General features: G+C 43.5%; 2 protein-coding genes across 4 annotated transcripts in view; one reads left to right on the top strand and one right to left on the bottom strand.

Annotated features, from left to right (window-relative positions):
* The window catches only part of fam167ab (family with sequence similarity 167 member Ab), a 39,809-nt gene extending 29,574 nt beyond the window's left edge, over positions 1-10,235 (bottom strand). For all 3 annotated transcript variants that reach the window (XM_063223057.1, XM_063223056.1, XM_063223058.1), the window contains exons 1-2: positions 10,008-10,235; positions 5,723-6,522 (exon numbers count right to left, since the gene is read on the bottom strand). In XM_063223057.1, coding sequence (XP_063079127.1) covers positions 5,723-6,238 — 516 coding nt within the window. In that variant the 5' untranslated portion in view covers positions 6,239-6,522; positions 10,008-10,235. The remainder of the gene's footprint in view (positions 1-5,722; positions 6,523-10,007) is intronic.
* Positions 10,236-11,313: 1,078 nt separating this feature from the next.
* enpp5 (ectonucleotide pyrophosphatase/phosphodiesterase 5) lies at positions 11,314-22,098 on the top strand. Its single transcript, XM_063223052.1, has 4 exons — positions 11,314-11,499; positions 12,644-13,546; positions 15,951-16,127; positions 18,523-22,098. Exons 2-4 carry the CDS (start codon positions 12,664-12,666, stop codon positions 18,954-18,956), a joined length of 1,494 nt encoding a protein of 497 aa, XP_063079122.1. The 5' UTR covers positions 11,314-11,499; positions 12,644-12,663; the 3' UTR covers positions 18,957-22,098.
* The last annotated feature ends 273 nt before the right edge of the window (positions 22,099-22,371 follow it).

Here is a 22,371-nt window from a genome sequence, read left to right as displayed (position 1 = left end):
TAAGTCAGCAAGGACATTCTGATTTTTGATACCTCCTCCTCGTATAACTTAACCCATTGTGTCCTGGAAACACATATAGGTTTTTCAGGATCTTGAGATTTTAGCTGTTTTATTAACTATGTGGGTATGTTAGAGCTGAATGAACACATTACAATGCAAGGGGAGGGTATTGGCTTTAAATGTAACTCATTTCATGTTTGTATGTGCTTCAGAGGCTGAGACATTGCGGATTTAATAGGAAGAGGGCACCCTTTCCCAAAAAGGGTGTAGGACAAAATGTGTTAATTAGCAGTCCATTTTTGAGTATTGTGTTCATGTGCTGTGAGAAAGACTGGGAAGTGCCCATTTCTGTGCCTAGGCACCTTAAAACTACCTCTTGCTCTTCTGCCTGCCATTGGCTCTCTCTCTCCAGCTGAGCACCGTTATTGATACACTGCAGATGTACATTCCAGTATATTTTAACTAGGCCAATTTAAAGTCTATACTTGCACAATTCTACCAACAGAAGATAACAGACAGACTCTCTTTTGCTCCTGCTCCCCTGTTCAGCAGGGCTGGATCCCCACATGGCTGCATGCTGAGCCCCCATCTAAAGTCTATCCGTCCATGACTGCAGCATGGCCAGCAAAAGGGAGTGAAGGTGGCAGCCTGGTGTACAGAGACCGAGACAAATTTCTCTAGCTCTGAATGAAAAGAAAACCAAAGACATCATTGCTGCCTTCAGGAGGCACACCTATAGCGAGAATAATAGACCTAGCCCTCTCTGAACTTCCCACTGTCACAGAGCTAAAACATTGTCTTGGACATTATCCTGGTTCTGAGTTCTTGGGTCTCTACAGATGTATCATTGGCACTACAGATGTATCATCAAAGTAAGGACCAAAGACTAAAACCACATTTCACACACATGGACTGTCTGACTGTTCATTACAATCTCTTGTTCCCCTGATCTCCTTCCATCCTCCGGTTGTTGTGAAATAATTGATACAGTGCAATGTGTTGAGCTGAATTCTTGCCGTACTACAGAACAAAGGCCAGCCTTGTAATTAATGGTTATAATTGTCACAGAGTGGCCATCTCAGCTGAAATATGTACATTAAGCAAGACAATCTATGCAATAACTTTGGATGACTGATGTGCAATACCAGCCTGAGTATGTCCTTTGTGTATATATTCACACACACACACACACACACACACACACACACACACACACACACACACACACACACACACACACACACACACACACACTGCCACTCCCTTATCTGTACACTCTATTCTATTCTATTCTATTCTATTCTATTCTATTCTATTCTATATATTATTCACATCAGTCTGCCTCTTGATCCCCTTTATAGGCCTAGATATACAGTGATCTGAGCACAGCAATTAAACCGGCAAACATGAAGTAATTCCCATTGTACAAAGGATAATATTAGAAAATATTCGATTTCAGACTCTTGTGGTCATTTACTTTTTATGGGTGAAGAGATGTGGAAACATTGTGTGGTGGTTTGAGGTGGGAACATTTTTCATGGTATAATGCATTAAAAGTGTAATTGAAATAGGGAGAGATTTAAATACAAATGGTCAATTTATGGAAAAGATAATCTCCTGTTGCAAACATGAATTCAGTCTACACTGAAATAATTTCCTTTGATATCTTTCTTAAATCTGAGTATGGAAATTAATTCTCCTTGTATGAAAACCTGATGCTACATAATGTAGGCCTACTTAAGAGTTTACCTTGTGTAATCAAAGAAATGTACACTGTAGACTGGTGACGGCGGCCATATTGGATTCCTTCATTTTGATGTACTATGGGAATTAAAGGCATTAAGCACCCTTCAAACCCCCTGAAAATGTTGTATATCAAACATGAACACTATCAAAGACAATATGTCCTTAAAGCAAAAAATATGGGCAGTGAGAAGCAGTATTTTGGGGTCAAAAATCTGTGTTTTTTTGTGGCTTCATCCCATGTTCTACTGCCCATAACTAAAGAATGGAAAAAGGTAGACACAAACTTCTTTTTTCAGGTGAAAGTAGACAGTTCAGTGAAGTTTTCTGTAGTATTTGTGTTCACAGAAACAAAGAGCATTTTTTTCTGTGGATCTTGAAAGATTAGTAAGAATGTTAAAAATCGTTGACAATATGAGGCTCTCTGCTTTTAAAATGGCTGCCAGCCAATGACATAAGCATTTTCCTCCAATCTGAGCTTAAATCTGATGACATAATGGCTTTCCCCATGTCTGAAAACATAAAAAATAAGTGCTATTTTCAAATTCATACCTTATTTAGTCCAAAAGAAAAGTGATTGCAGGATTTTAACACGGTGGCGGCGGCCATATTGGATTTTGCCCGTTTGAGGCATTTCGGTACATTTTTGCGTCCGGCATACGGCAGATTTGGATTCAGCACCCTTGAATACCCCTAAATCAGTTGTATGCCGAAAATTAACATGATTTGCCTTCAGGACCTTAAATAAGCACCTTTTCAGAAATCCTGCCTAGACTATTACAGAAAATATAGCTTAAGCTATTTCTTCAGTAGGCTACATACACATTGCCTAGGTTGTTTTAGTAGATTTCCAGCTTGTTTACGAACACATCCAACGCTCCTGTGATACAGTTTTTCTTGATTGTTCACACACAATTTCTGGTACTGAACACAATTATGAAAGCATCTTAGCGACACACATACAGTACATGTGATGTTGATGAACAGATAAAAAGATGCTGTGACTTCACAGTGTTGTTGAAGATCAAAATATGTAATTCAAGAAGTCACTTTCACATGGTTACCCAAATCGGGAGAGCAATAACCCAATATTTTGGTAACCTAACTTTTGGTTACCCACATTTTTTTAGTGACAGAAAAATATGCAAAATAAATTTGTTGTCACACATATGTGTGCCTTCAGTCTGAAAACAATACACGTATTTCAATATTTACAACTCAAATACAGTAGATCATCTGGTAAGTGGAAAACTGAACAAAACATGGTGTACTGTAGGTCATTATGATTAGTGTTTTTGCATATGCATGTAAGTTTTGAAATGGTACTTACAAATACTTCGTGAAACTATGGTTGTGTGCGTCATTTGTCAACAAAGTGACCCTTTTAGGGGAAAGCGTTGTTTTGAGAGAAGGAATGCATTTTGCAGGAGAAGTGAGGGGTTTTGCCCAAAGGGTGTGAGTTCTTGAATTTGTGAGTAGAATTTTGAGAATTGGTTCCATAAATTGTGTTTGAACAATCAAGAAAAACTGTAAGTCACATGCCTTTACATAAGAACACACTCTGGGAGGTCTGAGGCCACGACACAATTAAAATTCCTTCCTATCCAAAGCTTTTTCAGTCTTGACCTCTTATTGACACACACCTTAACAACACTGCAATACATTATCCCTTCTCTTTCCATCTAAGGCATTTTTGGAACAAACAAAAAAAGGAAAGAAAAACCTTTTCCTGGACGTTTGTATTCTTATGCAAAGTGTGGTTAATTTTTAACAGGAGCACAATAGGCGGGCAGCGTTCCTGGATAGAGGCAAGACAAAGGCAACACGATCCTTTCCTTTCCCTTTTTACAGCTAAACACCAAGCCTCTTTTATTCCCACGTCTACATTTCTTTGTACAAATGTTTGTGGACACACACTGTGAATCCCTCCGGGGAGGGGAGGGGGTAATGAGCGGGGTGTGTGTGTGTGTGTAGTGTGTGTGTGTATGTGTGTGTGTGTGTGAGAGAGAGAGAGAGAAAGTGAGCATGTGCGTGTGAGAAGAAGTAAGTGAATGTGTGAGAAAGAAAGAAAGAAAGAAAGAAAGAGAGAGAGAGAGAGAGAGAGAGAGAGAGAGAGAGAGAGAGAGAGAGAGAGAGAGAGAGAGAGAGCATGAGTGAGTGAATGAGTGTGTGCTGGTCCCTTATCCTTCTCCTGCTGAGAGGAGCCTCTTTGCGTGCAATGGCATAACAGCCCATGCATGCGTATATGCAGCAAATCAGAACATTAATCTGAGCAACAACAAATAAAAAGTTGTTGTAGAGCTGTTTGCATAATATCGAGGGCTGTGTGTGGTGTGCGAAGGGATAAATCTTCTGCTCCTGCGATTCCTTCCACCCACTTTAACTCGAAAGCCGGCACAACGCCGTAACAAAGTTAATCTCACTGTCAATTTGCAATTAGGTAACCAACCAGTGGCAAATCAAGTATCTGAATATTTCTTTCTGGAAGGGGGAGGATTTCATATTGCACAGGAAGGGAGGAGGAGAGATTAGCAGTAAGTGTGAGACTAAGATTAAGAATAAGATTAGTGACAGCCTGAGCCTATGGCTACATATGAAAAGGTTAACAGAGATTACATAACAGATTACACTGACTTTGACTGACATATTTCATTTGTGAATGGTCATTAGGGGTTAAGCCACTCAACTCCAAATTCCTTCCCGTGGAATTCCTCTCATCTATTTCAAATATTTTTTTAGCAACTCTTACAATTTTGGGTTACACTTTATTTTAATGGTTCACCATTACAGTGGAACTATAACATTAGGTACAGTGTAATAACTAGTGTAACAATATTTAATATCATGTAATTTCAGTGTAACACCATGTACCCAGTTTGTACTTACATCTAGCGTTAAGCTCGGTACATGGTATTACACTGATATTACATGGTATTAAATATTGTTACACTGGTTATTACACTGTACCTTATGAGGTAGATCCACTGTAATAGTGAAACATTCAAATAAAGTCCTACCCAATTTTTGTTGTTGTTGTGGTTGTTGTTGTTATTTTCCAGTCAGCAGATGAATGAATATCACTATGTGATGTCTAGCAGAATAATGCCTACACTACCTTCACTGCCCTGACAGAAGTATGAAAGACGGAGAGGAAATAGAGATGAGGAAAAAATAGACACAATAGAACAGCACAGTAAAGCACAGTCCAGTAGTACAGTACAGGAAAGTAGAGTACAGATTTAAGATATTTTTAAATAAATAATTTAATTCTACAGTCAATCCAATATGATAACAATCAATATTGTGTGGTGATATAACATTTCCCCGAATTGTCAATGGTGGATCCCAGACTTTAACGGCTGGATCTTCTGTGGCAGATGGTGGTTAACGAAAAATGGCCTTGGGAAGAACCCTAGTCAAAAAAGAGATCCATCTGTTTGGGGCAGATGCACGGTAAGTGTCTGTGTGTGTGTGTGTGTGTGTGTGTGTGTGTGTGTGTGTGTGTGTGTGTGTGTGTGTGTGTGTGTGTTTGTGTCTATGTACCTATGAGGGCTCAAAAGTTCCCATTACGGAAAAGTTCCCAGCTAGTGCCCATTTTCTTAGTCATTTTTGGTAATTGGTAAAACTAAAAGTACAGAAAAAAAACAATTTCTTTACTGACTGGTTAGGGTTATGGTTTGTTTTGGCCTAGACACAGTTACTACATATTTCGTTAGATACAGTATGAATGGGAGGCAATAGAAGGTCCCAACAATTAACAAAAACCAGTGCATGTGTGCGTAAAGGTATGTGAATGCTTGCGTGTGTGTGTGTGTGTGTATGTGTGTATGTATGTGCGTGTGTGTCAGTGAGAGATGAAAAGAGAGAACAGGGGCAATGGGAGAGGAGCAGGGGTGAGTGAGGAGGAGGCCGAAACAGAAGGGGCAGGTCATGTTATACTGCAGCTAGGAGATACAGATGACTTGAGGGTGTCACTTACCAGCTCCTTCCTCAGCCAAACGAGAGCCTCGTCAATATTGCCAAAGCCCTTCAGGTTTCCGGAGGACTGCCGGCTGCCTTTGTCTCCCGAGACATCACCACCATTAAAACTCTCCTCTGGGTTCCTTTCCGCAGACTCCCCATTGGCACTGGTGGTGGTGGTGGTGCTGCTGCTACTGACGCTACCAGCATCACCACCATCACCACCACCACCTCCTCCTCCACAGCCATTACTCCCAGTCCTCTCCTCCAGCTCTGGAGGCTTCTTTTCCGCGGGCTCGGCAGCGCTGGGTCTCCCCGCTCCCTGGGCCTCCACATGGGCTCTCCACTCCACGTAGGACGGTCGCCGCGTCTCCAGCCTCAGCTTCTCAGTCAGGGCCTTCAGCGTCCGCAGGTGGTCGTCCGTGGACGGGTCTAGGTCATCATCCGTGACGGAAGGGTCCGTAGAATCCACACTGCCATTTACGTCCACCTCCTCGACTTCAATACGAGGCGTCCCAGACTCCACAAGCTCCATGTTTGGGTCAAGGGGTGGTGGGGTTAAGAGGAGCGGGGGCGTGCAGGTGGAAGATGGGGATATCTCCAGGTCAGGCTGGTTTCATCGTGTTCTTCTTGGGCTGACGTCTGTGGTGGCTAGAGCAATCACTCAATGAATCTTGTGAAATTACCATCAGGCGAATCGAAACAAGGCCCTGTCACGTTTGTTTTTTGTTCCCAATCCGCCTTCGTAACCGAACAAGGAACCCTGTGTTGCCTCTCCCTTTTATTTCACAAAATCAAAGTGGGTCCATTCAAGATCACCTGTAGAAATGACATGTGAAAACAGAGAGTTGTTAAAGAGGATGTGCTCTCTATCAGGAAACAGGTTGTAAGCTTAATAGGTCCGCTGGCACAGGCATAAGTGGAAAATCTTTGCACACTGACAGCTTGAAGGAGAGGTTTTCCCCAACCGCCCCTCATGTCATGGACTTCACTGACTGGATCCCCTATTTTAGTAGTTGCCATGGTAACAGGACTGGGGAAAATGACTCAGCGTTTTGGTTTTCTTGTCTGTCATGATGACGGACCCAAAGGGTCCAAAATGCTGCAAATCTGGCAAGATAATAGACAATAAGCCCCCAATAACACCCCAAAATTAGCTGCCGTCAGACTCTTAATTAAAGGCTAACCTCTAAATTTGGCACTGAATGTGTGTCATTAGTTAGAGTGATTTGTTTAAATGGAATGAAAAAGTGAGTTTTTGTCCTCATTTTGATGCCAGGATGGTAGTATTGAGTAAATGACACATTAAGACACATACAAAAAGAGACTTTCATTCCTCTCCCTCACTTTTCTGTCCTATCTCAACCTGAAAAATGCCCTACCCCTGTGCCAGGCATTTTTATAGGATAGGCTAGGTGATGAAAGAGAGAATGATTCATTATTACTTGATGGGCTTTCATTGCAATCCTAGCTGAGGCAACATCAAAGGTGACATAAAGCACTGCCAAGCCCTGACATGTTATCGGAATTTGCTGAGAAAGTGCCATCATCCAGGAGGAATCCCTGTGGCTTCAATTGATCGCGCTGAGACTTGAGACGATTTTGCAACTCACTTTTCCAGTCACTACCATATAAAGTATGGATGCCTGGATAGTCCTGATTGAAAAGAATGTGCCATAGATGATGGTGGGGCAATGTTTCCTATGTAGACCATTCTGTGGTGCAGCACCACAAAATAAAAACCAAATACCACAAATTGGCCAACAGCCAGCCACACACACACTACACGTCAACGGGGGTACACACTAGGGCTGCACAATTAATCGAAAATAATCGAAAATCGTGATAAATTAGTGAAACCGAAGTCGAAATTTTAATCGTGATTTTGTCGTGGTAATAGTGACCTACCTTTGAGAGCGTCCTTGAAGCCAGAACATATTGACAGGCTGGTGTTTCTGGACAGAAATCTGTCCACCTAAGTTTCATGCTATTGCCTTTACATAATTATTCCAATTCATTTTATTTTGCTCATCCCGTATATAATTCATTCTTGGTTATATTTCATCTTGTTATAATTTTCAAAAAAATCTGCGAAATTCAATAATCATGATTAATAATCGTGATTACGATTTTGACCAAAATAATCGTAATTATGATTTTTTTCCATAATCGTGCAGCCCTAGTACACACGCATAACACAGTAACTTTTTTTTGCCTGTAGCACCACACAATGCTACTTGGTTTCTGGGAAACTCTGGGAGGGGATGCAGATATAGCACTTGATATTCACACCTGCATACTGCACATGTCACAGGAGCTGACTGGAAAGGAGGAATCTCCCCAAACTATCAATCCTGGAGATCCAATCTCTTGATCGATATGCTTGAGCTACAGGCTGCTGGAACAGTGTCTTAGATCTTGTGTTCTCTTTTTTTCCCAAGAAAGTCTCAACTTCTATCAACACAGGTGTAACTTCATCTGTTGCACTGAGTGAGGGAGAAGGGGGATTAAATGGAGAGAGAGCGAGAGAGCGAGTGAATGCAATACATTGGTGCGTAGAGACCACAGCCTGCTTCTAAAATTAAAAGCCCATGTCACTCGAAAACGAACAGGTCTGCATAGGTTCTGGAAATGAACCAACCTATTGCACCTAATGCTGCACACCAAGGCTTTAATCTGACCAATGTTCCATTAAAGTCATACCCTGCGCCATTGATCAGGTTATTTCCAGTGAAGAGTCTAACATGAATCACAAGCCTATATAACACGGGCTCAGAGGGACACAAATCAAAACCGAAAATAAAATTTCTTCCTGTAATAACACCTCAGCATTTCAGCAGGGGGTTTTACAAGGTCACAGGAGGGATATTGCTAACAAATGGGTGAAATCACATAAACTTGCCGTGCTGTCTATCATGGCCTACAGTCAGTCAACCACAGCAGGACAGACGTGGGGCCAGAGACTTTGTGTGTAATACTAGCTGCAAAAAAAACCTGTCACATTGACACACATGGATTTACCATTTGGGCATGAAAAACGATACCACTGGCCGGCACCTCCGAATCCGCGTCCAGACATTCGGTGGTTACAACCTTAACGACTATGTTGCTTGCCAGCGTCTAGCCTACTCTCTGCCCAGCCAGGGCACCAAACGCATTAGGCCAGCTGAAGGCAACAGCAGGCAACCAGACACGTCCAATAGGATTTGGCAACTGTTTCCTCTCACTCTGTTTCACTCTCCGTCTCTGTCAGGACTTATCCAACCCTGGCTGCACCCAAGCCAGGTTTCATGGCCAGGGTGAACCTAAGGCACATCTAAGTATAGCGTAACTGTACATGTCATGGCTAATGCATTCTGGATCATTAAAAAGGCCTCTAGAGAGGCGGCCTTTACAGTCTCAACAGTATAAGCTGTTGCCATTGTGGAACCTGAGAGCACTGGCACTGTTCTGCCCTTGTCTCAACATTCTCAAGAAATGTTTAGTTTAAAACAAGTTTTTCAAAGGAGAGAGAGAGCGAGAGAGAGAGAGAGAGAGAGAGAGAGAGAGAGAGAGAGAGAGAGAGAGAGAGAGATCATATAATTTAATTGCTGAGGTAAAGAGAGAGGTTTCTTTCCATGGTTTAAAAAAGAACAGTTCTGGTGGTCCTGTGGCTATGCACAGATTAGTGTATGATAGTTGCTCTGTCATGTGCGTGTTGTAAGTTAGTTCTATGGAAAGACTGATTGACCAGTGACCACCGTCTAATTTAAGCTCTTCTTTTACTAGTTATAACCAGCATGCCATAGGATACTTTCTACTAGCCTATGTACCTCGAGCTCGCCTCTTTAGAAGACCAGTAGCCCATATGAAGAGAGGCATGCATCCCTTTACACACATTTTGATCCTAATTCAACGAATGCATTTCAAGGGAAAATGCTGTTCCATAGTTTCAACTTGTGTGAAATTACATCAAATATGTTTCCAGCATTCCATCTTCACATAGATGTATTTCACAATACCATGTCACCATCTGTTTCAACAAGAGACATCATCACAGAGAAGGAAAATCGATTAATCATAAGGTGCGAGTGGTCTGTGCTCCACAGCGACTAGGGAATAAAACATTGTAGTTTTTAGTTCTGTTCATCCATGCCACCAGACCACCCCACCATAGCCTATAGCAAAACCATTATCCATTATCCATTTAATATTTCACTCAGTGATGGAGCTATTGCTGCGTTGGACAGAAGTTGGCATGTGCAGCCTACTACTTTTATAATAGCCTACTCTCATTTGAACTAATAAAAAACTATGGCACTCACCTGGAAGGATCCTAGTGCACCGCTGACAGAAAGCTTGCGCCACTGCTCTCTCTTCAAAGTTGCCCTGTGTGTCGCATTTTAGGGAGGATATGACTCCAAACATCGCAGGTCTGAATGGACTTGTCATCGTCAGAGGAGGGGCGATCTGGCTTTCGTCAGGTTGGTCGTTGCCTGGAGACAACTTAAGAATCCTCGTGAACACTCAGTGCGCGCGTGCGTCCACACCAAGATCCTGGATACATCTATGTCGGGTAAACACGCGCCAGGGCGTGCGGAAAGCTGTGTGGTACTGTTTATAGCACAGTGGCATAAACGTGCCAATGGTTTGCGCCAACATTACTCACAAAGAAGAGACATCTTAGTTACATATAGTAGGCTATGCCTAATCAGACGAAATTAGCCAATGTCGTAAATTCAGGTGAGGCATAGGTCTTTTGGTAGCGCATCAATTCCATGATGTGTCCGTAGGGGGAGGATGACAATTAAACTTTACACTCTTTGTTTTCACTTGAAATAGGCCTACATTATTTTACATTTTAAATTCTGTTGCCTATTATTTAATCATAGGCCTACAGTTTATCATTTTATTGACCGAACGAGGGAAGTTGAACAATAGCACACAACATGACAAGTTTGGTAAGCCTAAAGTTTGTTTCGTTTAAAACTGAAACATGTAGCCTAGATTAATTCTGAATTTACTTGGTCAAAATGATGGTGCTGTGCAGAACGCACGTGTATATTAGGTGTATTTTCTACCACAAGCTTGTAGGCTATGCTACTTTTCGGATCTCTGGAGGCTACGTGCCCATTTCTTGCGCGTCCAATCATACAGTGCTCGTTTGCCCTCTTGTGGTAAAAAGAAGCCACCATAATTGTTCGTCAGTAGCCAGCGTAGGCTTCCTCTCTACATTAGGCTAGACACCATCCCTGATGTTCTAATTATGTAGCAAAATGTTGATCAGCCACTGTTTTTAAAAAGTCAGTAGGCTATATTATGTGCTGAATAGCCCAATGCTCTGATTTTAGGGATGCGTTTAACTTAAATGTTGTACAAATTGTTTGATATCCAAATGAATTTATCGAGGAAAAAAGAGAGCGCTTCAAGTAGGCTATGTGTGAGACTCTCTCTAATGTGTCGTTGAGATAAGCAACAGGCTCGTGCGGGCTTGTGTGATGTGGGACTGCAAGATAGGCTATCAATAAAACAGCCTGGTCTGTTACGTCACCGAGTCAAGTGTGCGCCACCACTGGCGCATTTCTGGACCGCTTCGCAGCCCGCGCGTCTGTCACCATTCAGAGAGGCGGGAGACGGCTTCTGACGGCGTTCTGGTGGTGTTGTCTTCGCTTTGGAGCAGATATGTAAAATCAACAGAATTGAAAAAAGTTACTACATTTCTTACTTGCATACGGCGTAGAAGGAGGGACTTCCTGCTGCTGACAGCTGATGTTTTTTTTGTTTTGTTTGTTCCCCCTCCTGACAAGATTTTGTGAGGTGAGGATGTTCGTCTTCTTATTCTGTGTTGCCTATCAACCTGTTTAAGGGTGATGGTTTTCTAAAATGAGTCGTGAAAATTAATCATAGAGTCGTATGAAAATTAATTGGAATTAAGTGTGAGAGGCTATTGCGATCCTGTGGGCTAGTCTTTTTGCAGCTTGCTGCTTATTAATAATTGCTCGAGGGGGGTCAATTAAGGTAGGTGCTCCTTTTACGCACTGTGTTTTTTGTTGGTTTTTGTCGGTTTGCGTTTTCCCACTCTATTTTCTCCTATGTGCATTGTCCATGCACCAAGAGGGCTTTTGGTGTCTAATTGTAGATCAAAAATGGTGCCGCGCAAATATGCAATGATGTCATCCTTTTGGGGAACGGATTTTTAATTATATAATCATGGTTGCTTTGTTGCAACCAAATCCAGCAGCCAGAGAGGACACACTTTGATCCCATAATTGGCACCAGTGTGTTTGTAGAGCGTGAACAACAGTCTTTTGGAAAGGGAAGCGTTCCGTCATCGTGCCCTCATGAATGGATAGAAGGCTGTCTCCGCTGGTCGAGAGCAGAAAAATACGAAAAGCGCAGATGTAAATAACGTGTTTAATGGCTATCTGACACACAGCGGCTGACTGCCCTATTAATTTTCCTGACCGGTTATTTCAAATCCGTGATTTGCCTTCTGCAGTATCAATTACGCGGTAAGTACACAGACGGTCTATGTTGTGCCGAGGCGGCGTGGAGAAGCCGGTGCTCATATGTTCGATAGAAAGAGAGAAGCTGCGCGGGGTCTGACCTACTTCACGCTATTTTCCCAAATGGATTTTATACACTGCTTAGATGTCTGTGTAGCTGGCAGTCTCAGCTAATCTTTTAAAATGTTACTCGCGGCATGGTGTGTGTGTGTGTGTGTTTTGTTGCACTGTCAGGAGACCTCATATAAAAACAAAAGATGAAAACGCTCCTCACATCTTTCATCTTTTCTTCCCATACTGTTTACTCTCATGTATCAAAATGTTATGCATATAAAGATTGCAATACCCAAGATACTTTTTTTTCTGTAGAAGCACTTACTTGTCTTATGTTCTATGTTTTTTTGTGTGTAGAATAACTGACTTGTCTTGTGTCTCATTCTTCTGATCTTCCTCAGGCACCACACCATCAAGCATCATGTTCCATCTGCTGACATTCAGAAGCTGGACCACCACCACCACCCTCGGGTGCCTTTTAGCCCTAACACTAGCCCCCGTCTCCAGGCAGGAGGAGGCCACGCGTGAGGGCAGCGGCGGCGGCAAGCTCCTGCTGGTCTCCTTCGACGGCTTCCGCTGGGACTACATCAACCGCGTGCCCACGCCCAACTTCGACGCCATCATGAGGCATGGCGTGCAGGTGGAGCGGGTGCGCAACACCTACGTCACCAAGAGCCTGCCCAACCACTACAGCCTGGTGACGGGCCTGCACGCCGAGAGCCACGGCATGGTGGCCAACCAGATGTTGGACCGGCGCCACAACCGCTCCTTCTCCCTGGACGCCGGCCCCGGTGGCGCCCCGGAGGCCCACGAGCCGCGCTGGTGGGAGCAGGCCGTGCCTCTGTGGGTGACCAACCAGAGGGCGGGCGGGCGCAGTGGCGCGGCCATGTGGCCCGGCTCGGACGTGGCCATCCACGGCGTCTACCCCACGCACTACGTGCCTTACAACGCCTCGGTGCCCTTCCAGAGCCGCGTGGAGAGGCTGCTCAGCTGGTTCTCGGGGCCCGAGCCCATCGACTTTGGCGTGCTGTACTGGGAGGAGCCCGACGAGAGCGGCCACAACCTGGGGCCCGAGAGCCCCCTGCTGGACGTGGTCATCGCCGACATCGACCAGAAGCTGGGCTTCCTGCTGGAGGAGCTGCGGCGCGCCGGCCTGGAGCAGCACGTCAACCTGGTGGTGACCAGCGACCACGGCATGACCCAGCTGTCCCACGACAAGATCATCGAGCTGGACAGCTACGTCAGCCGCGACCTCTACACCTGGGTGGACTCCAGCCCCGTGGTCGGCCTCATACCCAAGGAAGGTGAGGCGTCCGCCATCCAGCGTGGATTTAAAGCATACATACAGCATGGCCCTCATGGCCAGGGAAGCTGACAAGGGGGTAAAAAGGGGTCAACGGAACACAGGCTCAGGCAGAGAGAGAGCCCAGAATTGGCTTCTCATTACATTGTATTGGGTTTGGGGCCCTTTCAATGACTTTTTCCCGGGCCTGGCCAAACCTGTCATTGGCCCTGCTCATGGCATCCATGGCCTTGGGCAGAGGCGATTCAAGGGAAAGTTGGGGCCCCAAGCACAAATGAAAAAGAATCAACATTCACAACAAATCGCCACTGTACTGTAGTTCTTGGGTATTACCCATTGAGAGTAAATAGAATGGAGGCCAAAATTCTATTTCATTGTTGAAGCCAAGTTGGAGCCAAGGTTGGACCCAAAAAGACCAAAAAATGGCCAAATCCCATTCATTCCTATGAGAGACATAAAACCCTGTATCTCCCTTAAAAGCCACTTCAGGGGGATAATTTTTCGCTCAACTAGTAGGTCCCCTTGCTCTCCAACTTACCAGGGTGGTGATTTTTTGTGGTGATGTTTTGTTTTAGAGAGATATTAAAAGTTAAATTGACCAATGAGCATCAGAACATGGTTTGATTGACCGTTAGAAGTCTTGTTGTTGTCGTCCAATCAGCACCTGCGTTTGGCGTTGCTAAGGTGGAATGTAAGTTGGAATGTTCCCAAATCTGGCTTCAAAGCGTTGAATGGCAAATAGCGTTGATTTGGCGTCCATTCTATTTACTGTCAATGGTATTACCGGTATTAAACATCTATAGGCTTGGGGGCCCCAAGCAGCTGCCTGCCTAGCCTGGTAACAAGATGCGCCAAAGCGCCAAAGATATGGTCAGGGTTAGGGCTTGTGTGGGCTGTGAAAAGTGTGTTTTGAGGCTGTTTTGATCAAAGCTAGAAACTACAATCATTTGGAAGAATGCTCTAGTTGCCTTTCCACTTCCCCACGACATCAAGAAAAAAGTCTGTCGAAGAGCCTCATCATCTCGGCACAGCAGTCTAGATTTGATGTGTCTCGTGCGGTGGGGCAGCTTAGGCCTAGCAACCCAACATGGCCACAAAGACTTCAGCATGGCCCTTCTGGCTTGCATGGCCTTGGGCAAGTTACCATAGTTACAGAGTCATGTTGATACGAGCTACTGGTCGAGCTGAGATACCAAGCCCTTGTCTCTTTTTAATGAAAATCAGTGAAAAGTGTGTTTTGATCGAAACTAGTGAGGAGATCAAGAAAAGAGAAGGTCCCTCCAAGATCAGCAAGATTCCTTGAGGTCGTTTGAGCCACAGCCAACACCTTGGCAGGGCTGGCTGGGGGTAAAAACTAGGTCGGGCATTTTCAGTTGAGACTAGTCCACCAGCCATCCAGAGAGACTGTGTGAAGCATATGACAACACTAAAGTAATCTACTATGAGCTATGTTGAATGCAACAGCCAAAATGCTTCATTCACTGTGTATCTCACTGTCTTGGAGAGACCTTTGAGAGGGAGGCCAGGACAAAAATCACAAACAGTCCTCCAGGCAAATGCCCTTCATGCCATATGGCCAATCCAGCCATGCTCCTTGGTAGCTCATCTTGACAGAGCAGCCCATCAACACGGTCATGGTACAGCACGCTCTGTACATGGTTGTGACAAATGGCAGCAAATGCCCCCTCCCGAGCTGAGGAGAAGTGAGCTATGGCCTACCATTATGGTCTCATTATTCACCAGGACTCTCTGCTGAATATGTCAAAGCAGCCTTTTGGTTTGGACAGAGATGCTTTCCTTTTGTATCAATGAACTTCACAAAAAACCAACAAAGTGATACATATGAATCATATTTTTAGATATTGACCTAAATATTGAAAGGCTTTGCCTGAATGTTTTGATAGTAGATTTCAAAAGCAGGACCACAACATTATAAGTTAGATGGGCATGTCCATCACGATGTAGTCACCAGGTGACCCAGGGTGGTCCAAGAGGACAGAACCTGTAGTTATCTGGTCCCTGTGTGTGTGTGTGTCTGTCCAGCTGGGGCCTATACTACAAAGCTGGTTCAGGAGTAAACCAGGTCCTCATCCTCGAGTCCACATCTTTTAGATGATTTACCGCTTAACGTAATCTGGTTTACTCCTGAACCAGCTTTGTAGAATAGGCCCAAGCAGTGTGTTTGTTTGTGTCACCTGCAGGGGGAACCATTACACACACACAGAATTAAACACACAAGCACACAAAACAAAGTGGCACGCTGAGATTGCCATCTCTGATTGCACTCAGGGTTTGGTTGTCGTAAACAACATTGGATGGGACTGACACAAAATTGTATAAACAGATGTGACTACTAAGTGCTTACAAATACGAAAGCACATTAACGTTTCTTTTGATCTTCACAGGTGCGTTTGACGAGGTCTACCTGTCCCTCCTGAATGCCAATCCAAACCTGTATGTTTACAAGAGGGAGGACGTCCCTGAGCACTACCACTATCGCCATAACGACCGCATCATGCCCATCATCCTGGAGGCCAGAGAGGGCTGGACCATTGTGCCCAACAAGACCAAGAAAGTCATGTGTAAGTTACGTTACTTTGTACTGCATATGTTATTCAAGGTTTATCCATGGTTTAGGTTTGTGGCCATGACGTGGCACAAATGGTGGGGCATTTGTTTGCTATGCGGCCGACCTGGGTTCGATTCCCGGCCCCAGTCCTTTGACGACCCTTCCCCTGTCTCTCTCTCCCCACTTACTTCCTGTCATTACCTTCACTGTCCTGTCAAATAGAGGCAAAAACCCAAAAGAATATTACCAAAAAGAGAGGTTTTGTTCCACATTGGTCAGTTATGGTTGACACACACAGGCACACACACACACACACACACACAAACAGTCCACGTTCTCTTGCACACAGTTCATAGTCTCCACACACACAACCCATGTCCTGGGCTGGCACAATTTATACTTTTGCATTTTGGCATTATTGCACTTTACCGCCCCCATCCTCTGTGCCAAAGTGCATGTGAAGAACGGTTGGGAAGAGTGGGAACATTTCAATCACCTTTGGATTAAAGAATATAAATTTAAATGTAGCATTTTTATAATTTTTAATTTGAATTTGTAGATTTAATCAGTTTAACAAAAAAAAAACATTGGGGGCAATCGATAATCGAAAAGGTCAATCAACTAACACTTAATGAATTAATGAGTTTGCATCCCTACCCCAAATCTATGCACAGTACAAGGGGACAAGGCTAATTTTAGTGTATGCCTTAGATTTCAGCATTTCGATGCTTGTGACAAATACAACTCCTTGTATCCTTAAAGGGTATGCCTCCCTAGGACCCCTCCCATCACCACTTGACAAAGGAGTTACATGTCAAGATGTGACGAGTCATTCGCGTCACACCTCCCTGGGGACAGATTGGCCTGTCACATACAGCTCCAGGCCTTTTTATTAGAATACCATGAAAAAGTTGATTTATTTCCATAATTCCATCAATAATGTTAAACTGTCATGGATTGTAGATTCATGGCCCAGTTTTTTAACTATTCCAATCATTAAATTGTTTATTTTTACACATTTTGGTCTTCCAGCTCAAGAAAACCATGAATTGGGGAATTCACATCATTAGAATATTGTAATAAAATCACAATTTTCTTCATAAAAATTTGTTTCACATCAGTGCACATCAAATCAGTTGAACTTTGGTACTTTCTACACAACATGCAATGTTCAATACTTGGTTAGGACTCTCTGTCTTAATATTATTAATAATAACGGCCATGATGCGTTTAACATTGAAGTCAATGGCAGAAACAGTGCATGGGAGTAATGGAAGGCCAGATATCCTTGATGCTTTGCCGTCAGCTGTTTTTGTATAGCTGACCTGGTGTCCCACACTTCCCTCTTCAATATACCCGAAGATTTCCATGCCACGTTTTGGTGTTAACTCACCAGTTTAATTCTAACTCAACAGAAATTAAACCCCATTCATTTTCAATGGGGATTCATTTCTGGTTTAAACTGGTGAGTTAGCGCCAAAACGTGGCATGGAAATCTACAGGGTATATTGAAGAGTGAAGTGTGGGGTACCAGGTCAACAAACAAGAACAGCTGACAGCAAAGCATCAAGGATATCTGGGCTTCCATAACTGCCATGCACTGTTTTTCCATTGACTTCAATGTTAAACGCATCATGGCCATTATGAAGACAGAGAATGTCCTAACCAAGTATTGACCATTGCATGTTATGTAGAAAGTACCAAATTTCAACTGATATAATGTGACCGGAATTTTGATGAAGGAAAATGTGATTTTATAACAATATTCTAATAATGCGAATTCCCCAATTCATGGGTTTTTTGAGCTGGAAGGCCAACGTATATAAAAAGAAAAAAAATAATGATTGGAATAGTTAAAAAACTGGGCCATGAATCTACAATCCATGACAGTTTAACATTATTGATGGCATTATGGAAATAAATCAACATTTTCATGGTATTCTAATAAAAAGGCCTGGAGCTGTATCACATTGAATTTGTTACTGGGACACCATAGTGGGAGAGTGTGACAGGGAAACTAGTGGGAGAGAGAGATTAGGGTGTGGGAGGTTGGGAAATAACCTTGAGGCGGAATTGAACCCGGGTCGCAGGTGCAACAGCATGGTGCCTTAGCTATTTTGGCCATGGCCACGGCCGAGGCTTCTTACATAGGGAAATTCATGTAAGCAGAGTGTAGGGATGGTACATTTGGGAGGATAGAGGAGAGCTCTAGTTAGGCCCCATGATCAACCCACCTGTTGATGTCAGGAATTTACCCCTTGACCTTTGGGGTTGCAAGTACAAGGCATACACAATATAACGACATTTTTTGTCAAATTCTTTGTAAAGGATGGAATTCAAGAAACAAAAAACTACACGCAAATGTAAAATGTGATGTCCCTGTCTTGTCTGTGACTGTTGCTGTTCAGTGGGGAACCATGGCTACAACAACTCCCTGCCCAGCATGCACCCTGTGTTTGTGGCCCGCGGCCCCGCCTTTCAGAGGGGCTACACCAAGGACGCCATGGACTCTGTCGACCTCTACCCCCTCATGTGCTACATCCTCGGGGTGCGGCCCCTGCCCAACAACGGCTCGCTGGCCCGCGTCCAGGACCTGTTGCTGGATCCGCCGCCTCCGACCACCCCCGGCCCCACCCCGGCCCCAAGGCTCCTGCTGGCTCCCTGGGCCAAGGAGTCGCCCTACGCCTGGGTGGTGGAGCTGCTGCTGGGCACGTCCCTGGTGGTCTTCTTCCTCTTCCTGTTCGTCAAGCAGGTCACGTGGAGACAGACGCGGCCCGCCCTGCCGCAGCACATCAACCGGGAGATCTCCAAACCTTTGCTCTACGAGGAGCTCCAGCTCTAAAGACGACCACCATGCGCTACCAGGCCACTTCAAGAGCAATGTTGTTTGGGCTACGGCAGGGCGCTGTAACTTTTCTAACTATTCCATTGGCTAATTTGGAGCCCATCATAATCATAATGTTGCCCAGCAACATTGCACAAGAGGATGCCCCGTGTATCACTGCCTTTAAGACGACGATACACTAATGACTCTTTTCCACTGCTGTCGAATAGGCACAACATAGCTCAATCGTAAAGCAAAAAGTGGCGACCGAGTCGCGCTGTGTCGAGCTGTAGGCCTACCAGAAAACCGGCAGTGGAAAAGAGGCATAAGCAACCTTTTGAGCAATGTGTTTAGGGCTACAATCAGGGCTCTAAATTAACTTTTTTTTTCCATCACTAGCCAAAATGGCTACTAGATGTTAAATCTTACTAGCCAGATACACAGTTACTAATGGGTCAAAGTGGTTACTAAGTTGGTCTTTTCTGCAGCCAAACTGAAATTTCACCAGCATTTGGCCAGTTGGCTGGTGTTAATTTAGAGCCCTGGCAATGATACAATAAGAGGTTGTTTACTTTAGACTGCTTCTCAGTGTAATGTGTTCAAGAGAAGTGGAGTCATCAGCAGACAACTCTTTTTAATAAGGCCATCAGATCATTAGGCAATCATGTTGTTGCCAGGCAACATTGATCAAAAATCTGCCCTGTGTATCATAACCTTTAAGACAACAATAGCCTACTGGGTGACTTTTTGAGCAACGTTTTGTTTTTGGACAATGATACTGTGAATTTCTTATTAGGACTGTCTATGACTGCTGCAGTTTTATCAGGAGAGCATGGATCAGCAGTAGACACATTTTTACTAATCACTCTACCAGAGAATTAGGAGCCCATTGTGTTGTTGCCCAGCAACATTGCTCAAAAGTTGCCCTGTGTGTCAATCATATCAAGACCACGTCTCTCTGTAGCAGAACATTTGTACCGGCATGTATTTCTATTAAGATGTCGTTTCAAACGAGGGAAAAACAACCAAGTAGACAACCCAACAGCAAGATATTTTCTCCTCTTTTTATGTGTGAAACACTTTATAGGGACTACAAGTGCAGTAGCTATATTTCTTTTTTTGTGTGTAGAAAAAGTGGTAAGAACTTTGATAATGATTGTTCATTTTACGATTGTTTTATTTTTTTGTATATCCGTTGTGCTTCTGAATTCTTTCTTCAAGTATTACATTTTTTTTCCCTGACAAATGACATGGCACTGAAATGTCAACCATTACACTGAGGGAGACTGAAACAGGTGTAATAGACGCTAAATGCACAGTTAATATTGACACTTTATCCTGCTTTCAGTGTTAGACCGTCACTGTAAGTGCAGAGGTATATATTATCGTATTGTTACATTATTTTGTAAGTACTCAGTGCACCTTTAAGCATTGACCAGCGTCCTCAGGTGTTAAGAGATCCTGCTGTGACTGGAATACTGGGTCCCTTTCAATATCTAACCTCCTGTCCTCTCCATTTGCTAGTGGCCTTGTGCTTCACTGTTGCCCCACTTACATATATGGAGAAAACAATAAAGTTTCCCCGATGTCAGCCATGGTACAATTTATGGAGGGCTTTTCCCCCATTCAACATCCTTATTGCAAATGAGAAAATGACCTTTGAATCGTGCTTTTGCGAGACATTGAATATCACTTCTATCGTCAAATGACGTCTTGCCTCGCATCACAAGGCCACAAGCACAAGGATAAAATGTGAGGTGAGATATTGAATGTGACCCCAAGAGTTCACTGATGGTTTGTCCTCGTCAACATCATTTTATGGTGGTGCAGCCACTTAAAAACACTCAGAGCAACCAAAGACGCAGTAGACACACAAACAAAAAAGTAGCAGTCACCTAATTCTTCCCACTCAAAACTTTGTGCCAGGAATGAATGAAGCTGAACTGAGGGCGCACGTGTTTTGTCTGTGGACAAACCACTTAACAATGTTGCACTTCCTTCCATCAAACTACTCTTTTTGAACTCTGTATAGATGTAGTGCCATTTAGCTGCAAAGCTAAGTGCTTTGGGGTTCAAACTCTGGATTTGGCAGCTGAGCAAACCTGATGGTGTTTACCCACTAATTAAATGGGAGCAAAATGCACTGATGGTCAGACCAACTCGATGACCGCACGTCACCACAGCAGGACCAGACTAATAACACGCAAGTGTCTAATGCAGATGACAATGAATTTTAAAGAGATGATGTTTTTTCCCTATCCTAGATTTAAATCTACCTGCCAGTGTTGGTTTTTTTAGTATATTGCTTTCTTTGTATTTTCAATAGCTCAGCAAGGTTTGATAGAGGTTTCATGTCTTGTGTACTTTTGTTACTCTCATCTTTTTTCATAATTGTAAGGTTAAGTGCAATTACTTTGAACAGTTTTCCATGTTGTGTTTGAAATGCTGGTAGAGTTTAAGTCCTATGTTTTTAGTTCTAGCTCGACTACTAAGGTTGGTAGTTGAAAAGCTTCTTACATGTTGCACTCTTCATCAGGAGCAAGCGAAAGAGAAAAAAAAAGTCTATGAAAATAATAAGCTAGAGGGTAGGTGGCTTTATTGATAATCATGTTTTGCACAGTTTATTTAGTGCTTTTAATAAAGAAGAGTTTCCTAATGCCAAACTTTGAAGGGGCTATGTGAAGGGTGGGGTGGGGGGTAAAGAGGTATCTAATAACGCTAAGAATATTGCACCGCAAGGCGAGTAGAGGTTTTCCTCCATGTTAATGTGTCCGGTCATTTAAGTTATGTCAAGCATGGCATCTAGTGCAATTCAGCCCATTCATATGACATCACCACTGTGATCTACCTGTTCCAGGTAAAGAACTTTAAAGAGGTATTGTAATTTCATTGTGTTCTTTGATGTTATCATTGCCTTCCAGGTCTGTCTGGGCCTTAACAAGAAAAGAAAATGTTTTAATGTCCTGTGGCTTAATTATTGTTTAGTGACGAAAAAAACAACATTCCTCTGGATAACCAGAGTTTCAATGACATCTGTCATTTCAGTGGCTACTAGAATGTGCTTTGTTTTGAACTTATGGTTTTAACAATTCCTATTGTAGGTCTACGTGTTACATGTTCAGATTGTTGTTTTTGATTAAAATGAATAGTGTCAAAATACTATTGTTTCCTGCAACATTGTTTTTTTTTGTCCAATGTCTCAGCAATTATGTGACACCTAGTGCCAGACTTACCACACCCCCTCCTACTTCTCAACATCTTGACCAGATTCTAGAGCAGAGGCGTCAAATTAAATTTCGGTTCAGGGGCCACATACAGCCAATTTGATCTTAAGTGGGTACCAATACCAGTGACGACCAGAAACCAAATTTCTGCTTCATATCGGAATCGCATTGCCAATCATCTCAAGGTGGATGCCAGCGGTACACAGCGT

This window comes from Engraulis encrasicolus, chromosome 18, assembly GCF_034702125.1.
Source record: "Engraulis encrasicolus isolate BLACKSEA-1 chromosome 18, IST_EnEncr_1.0, whole genome shotgun sequence".
Classification (NCBI taxonomy): Eukaryota; Metazoa; Chordata; class Actinopteri; order Clupeiformes; family Engraulidae; genus Engraulis; species Engraulis encrasicolus.
Note: the sequence above shows the minus strand (reverse complement) of the source record. Positions and strands in the feature narration are given on the sequence as shown.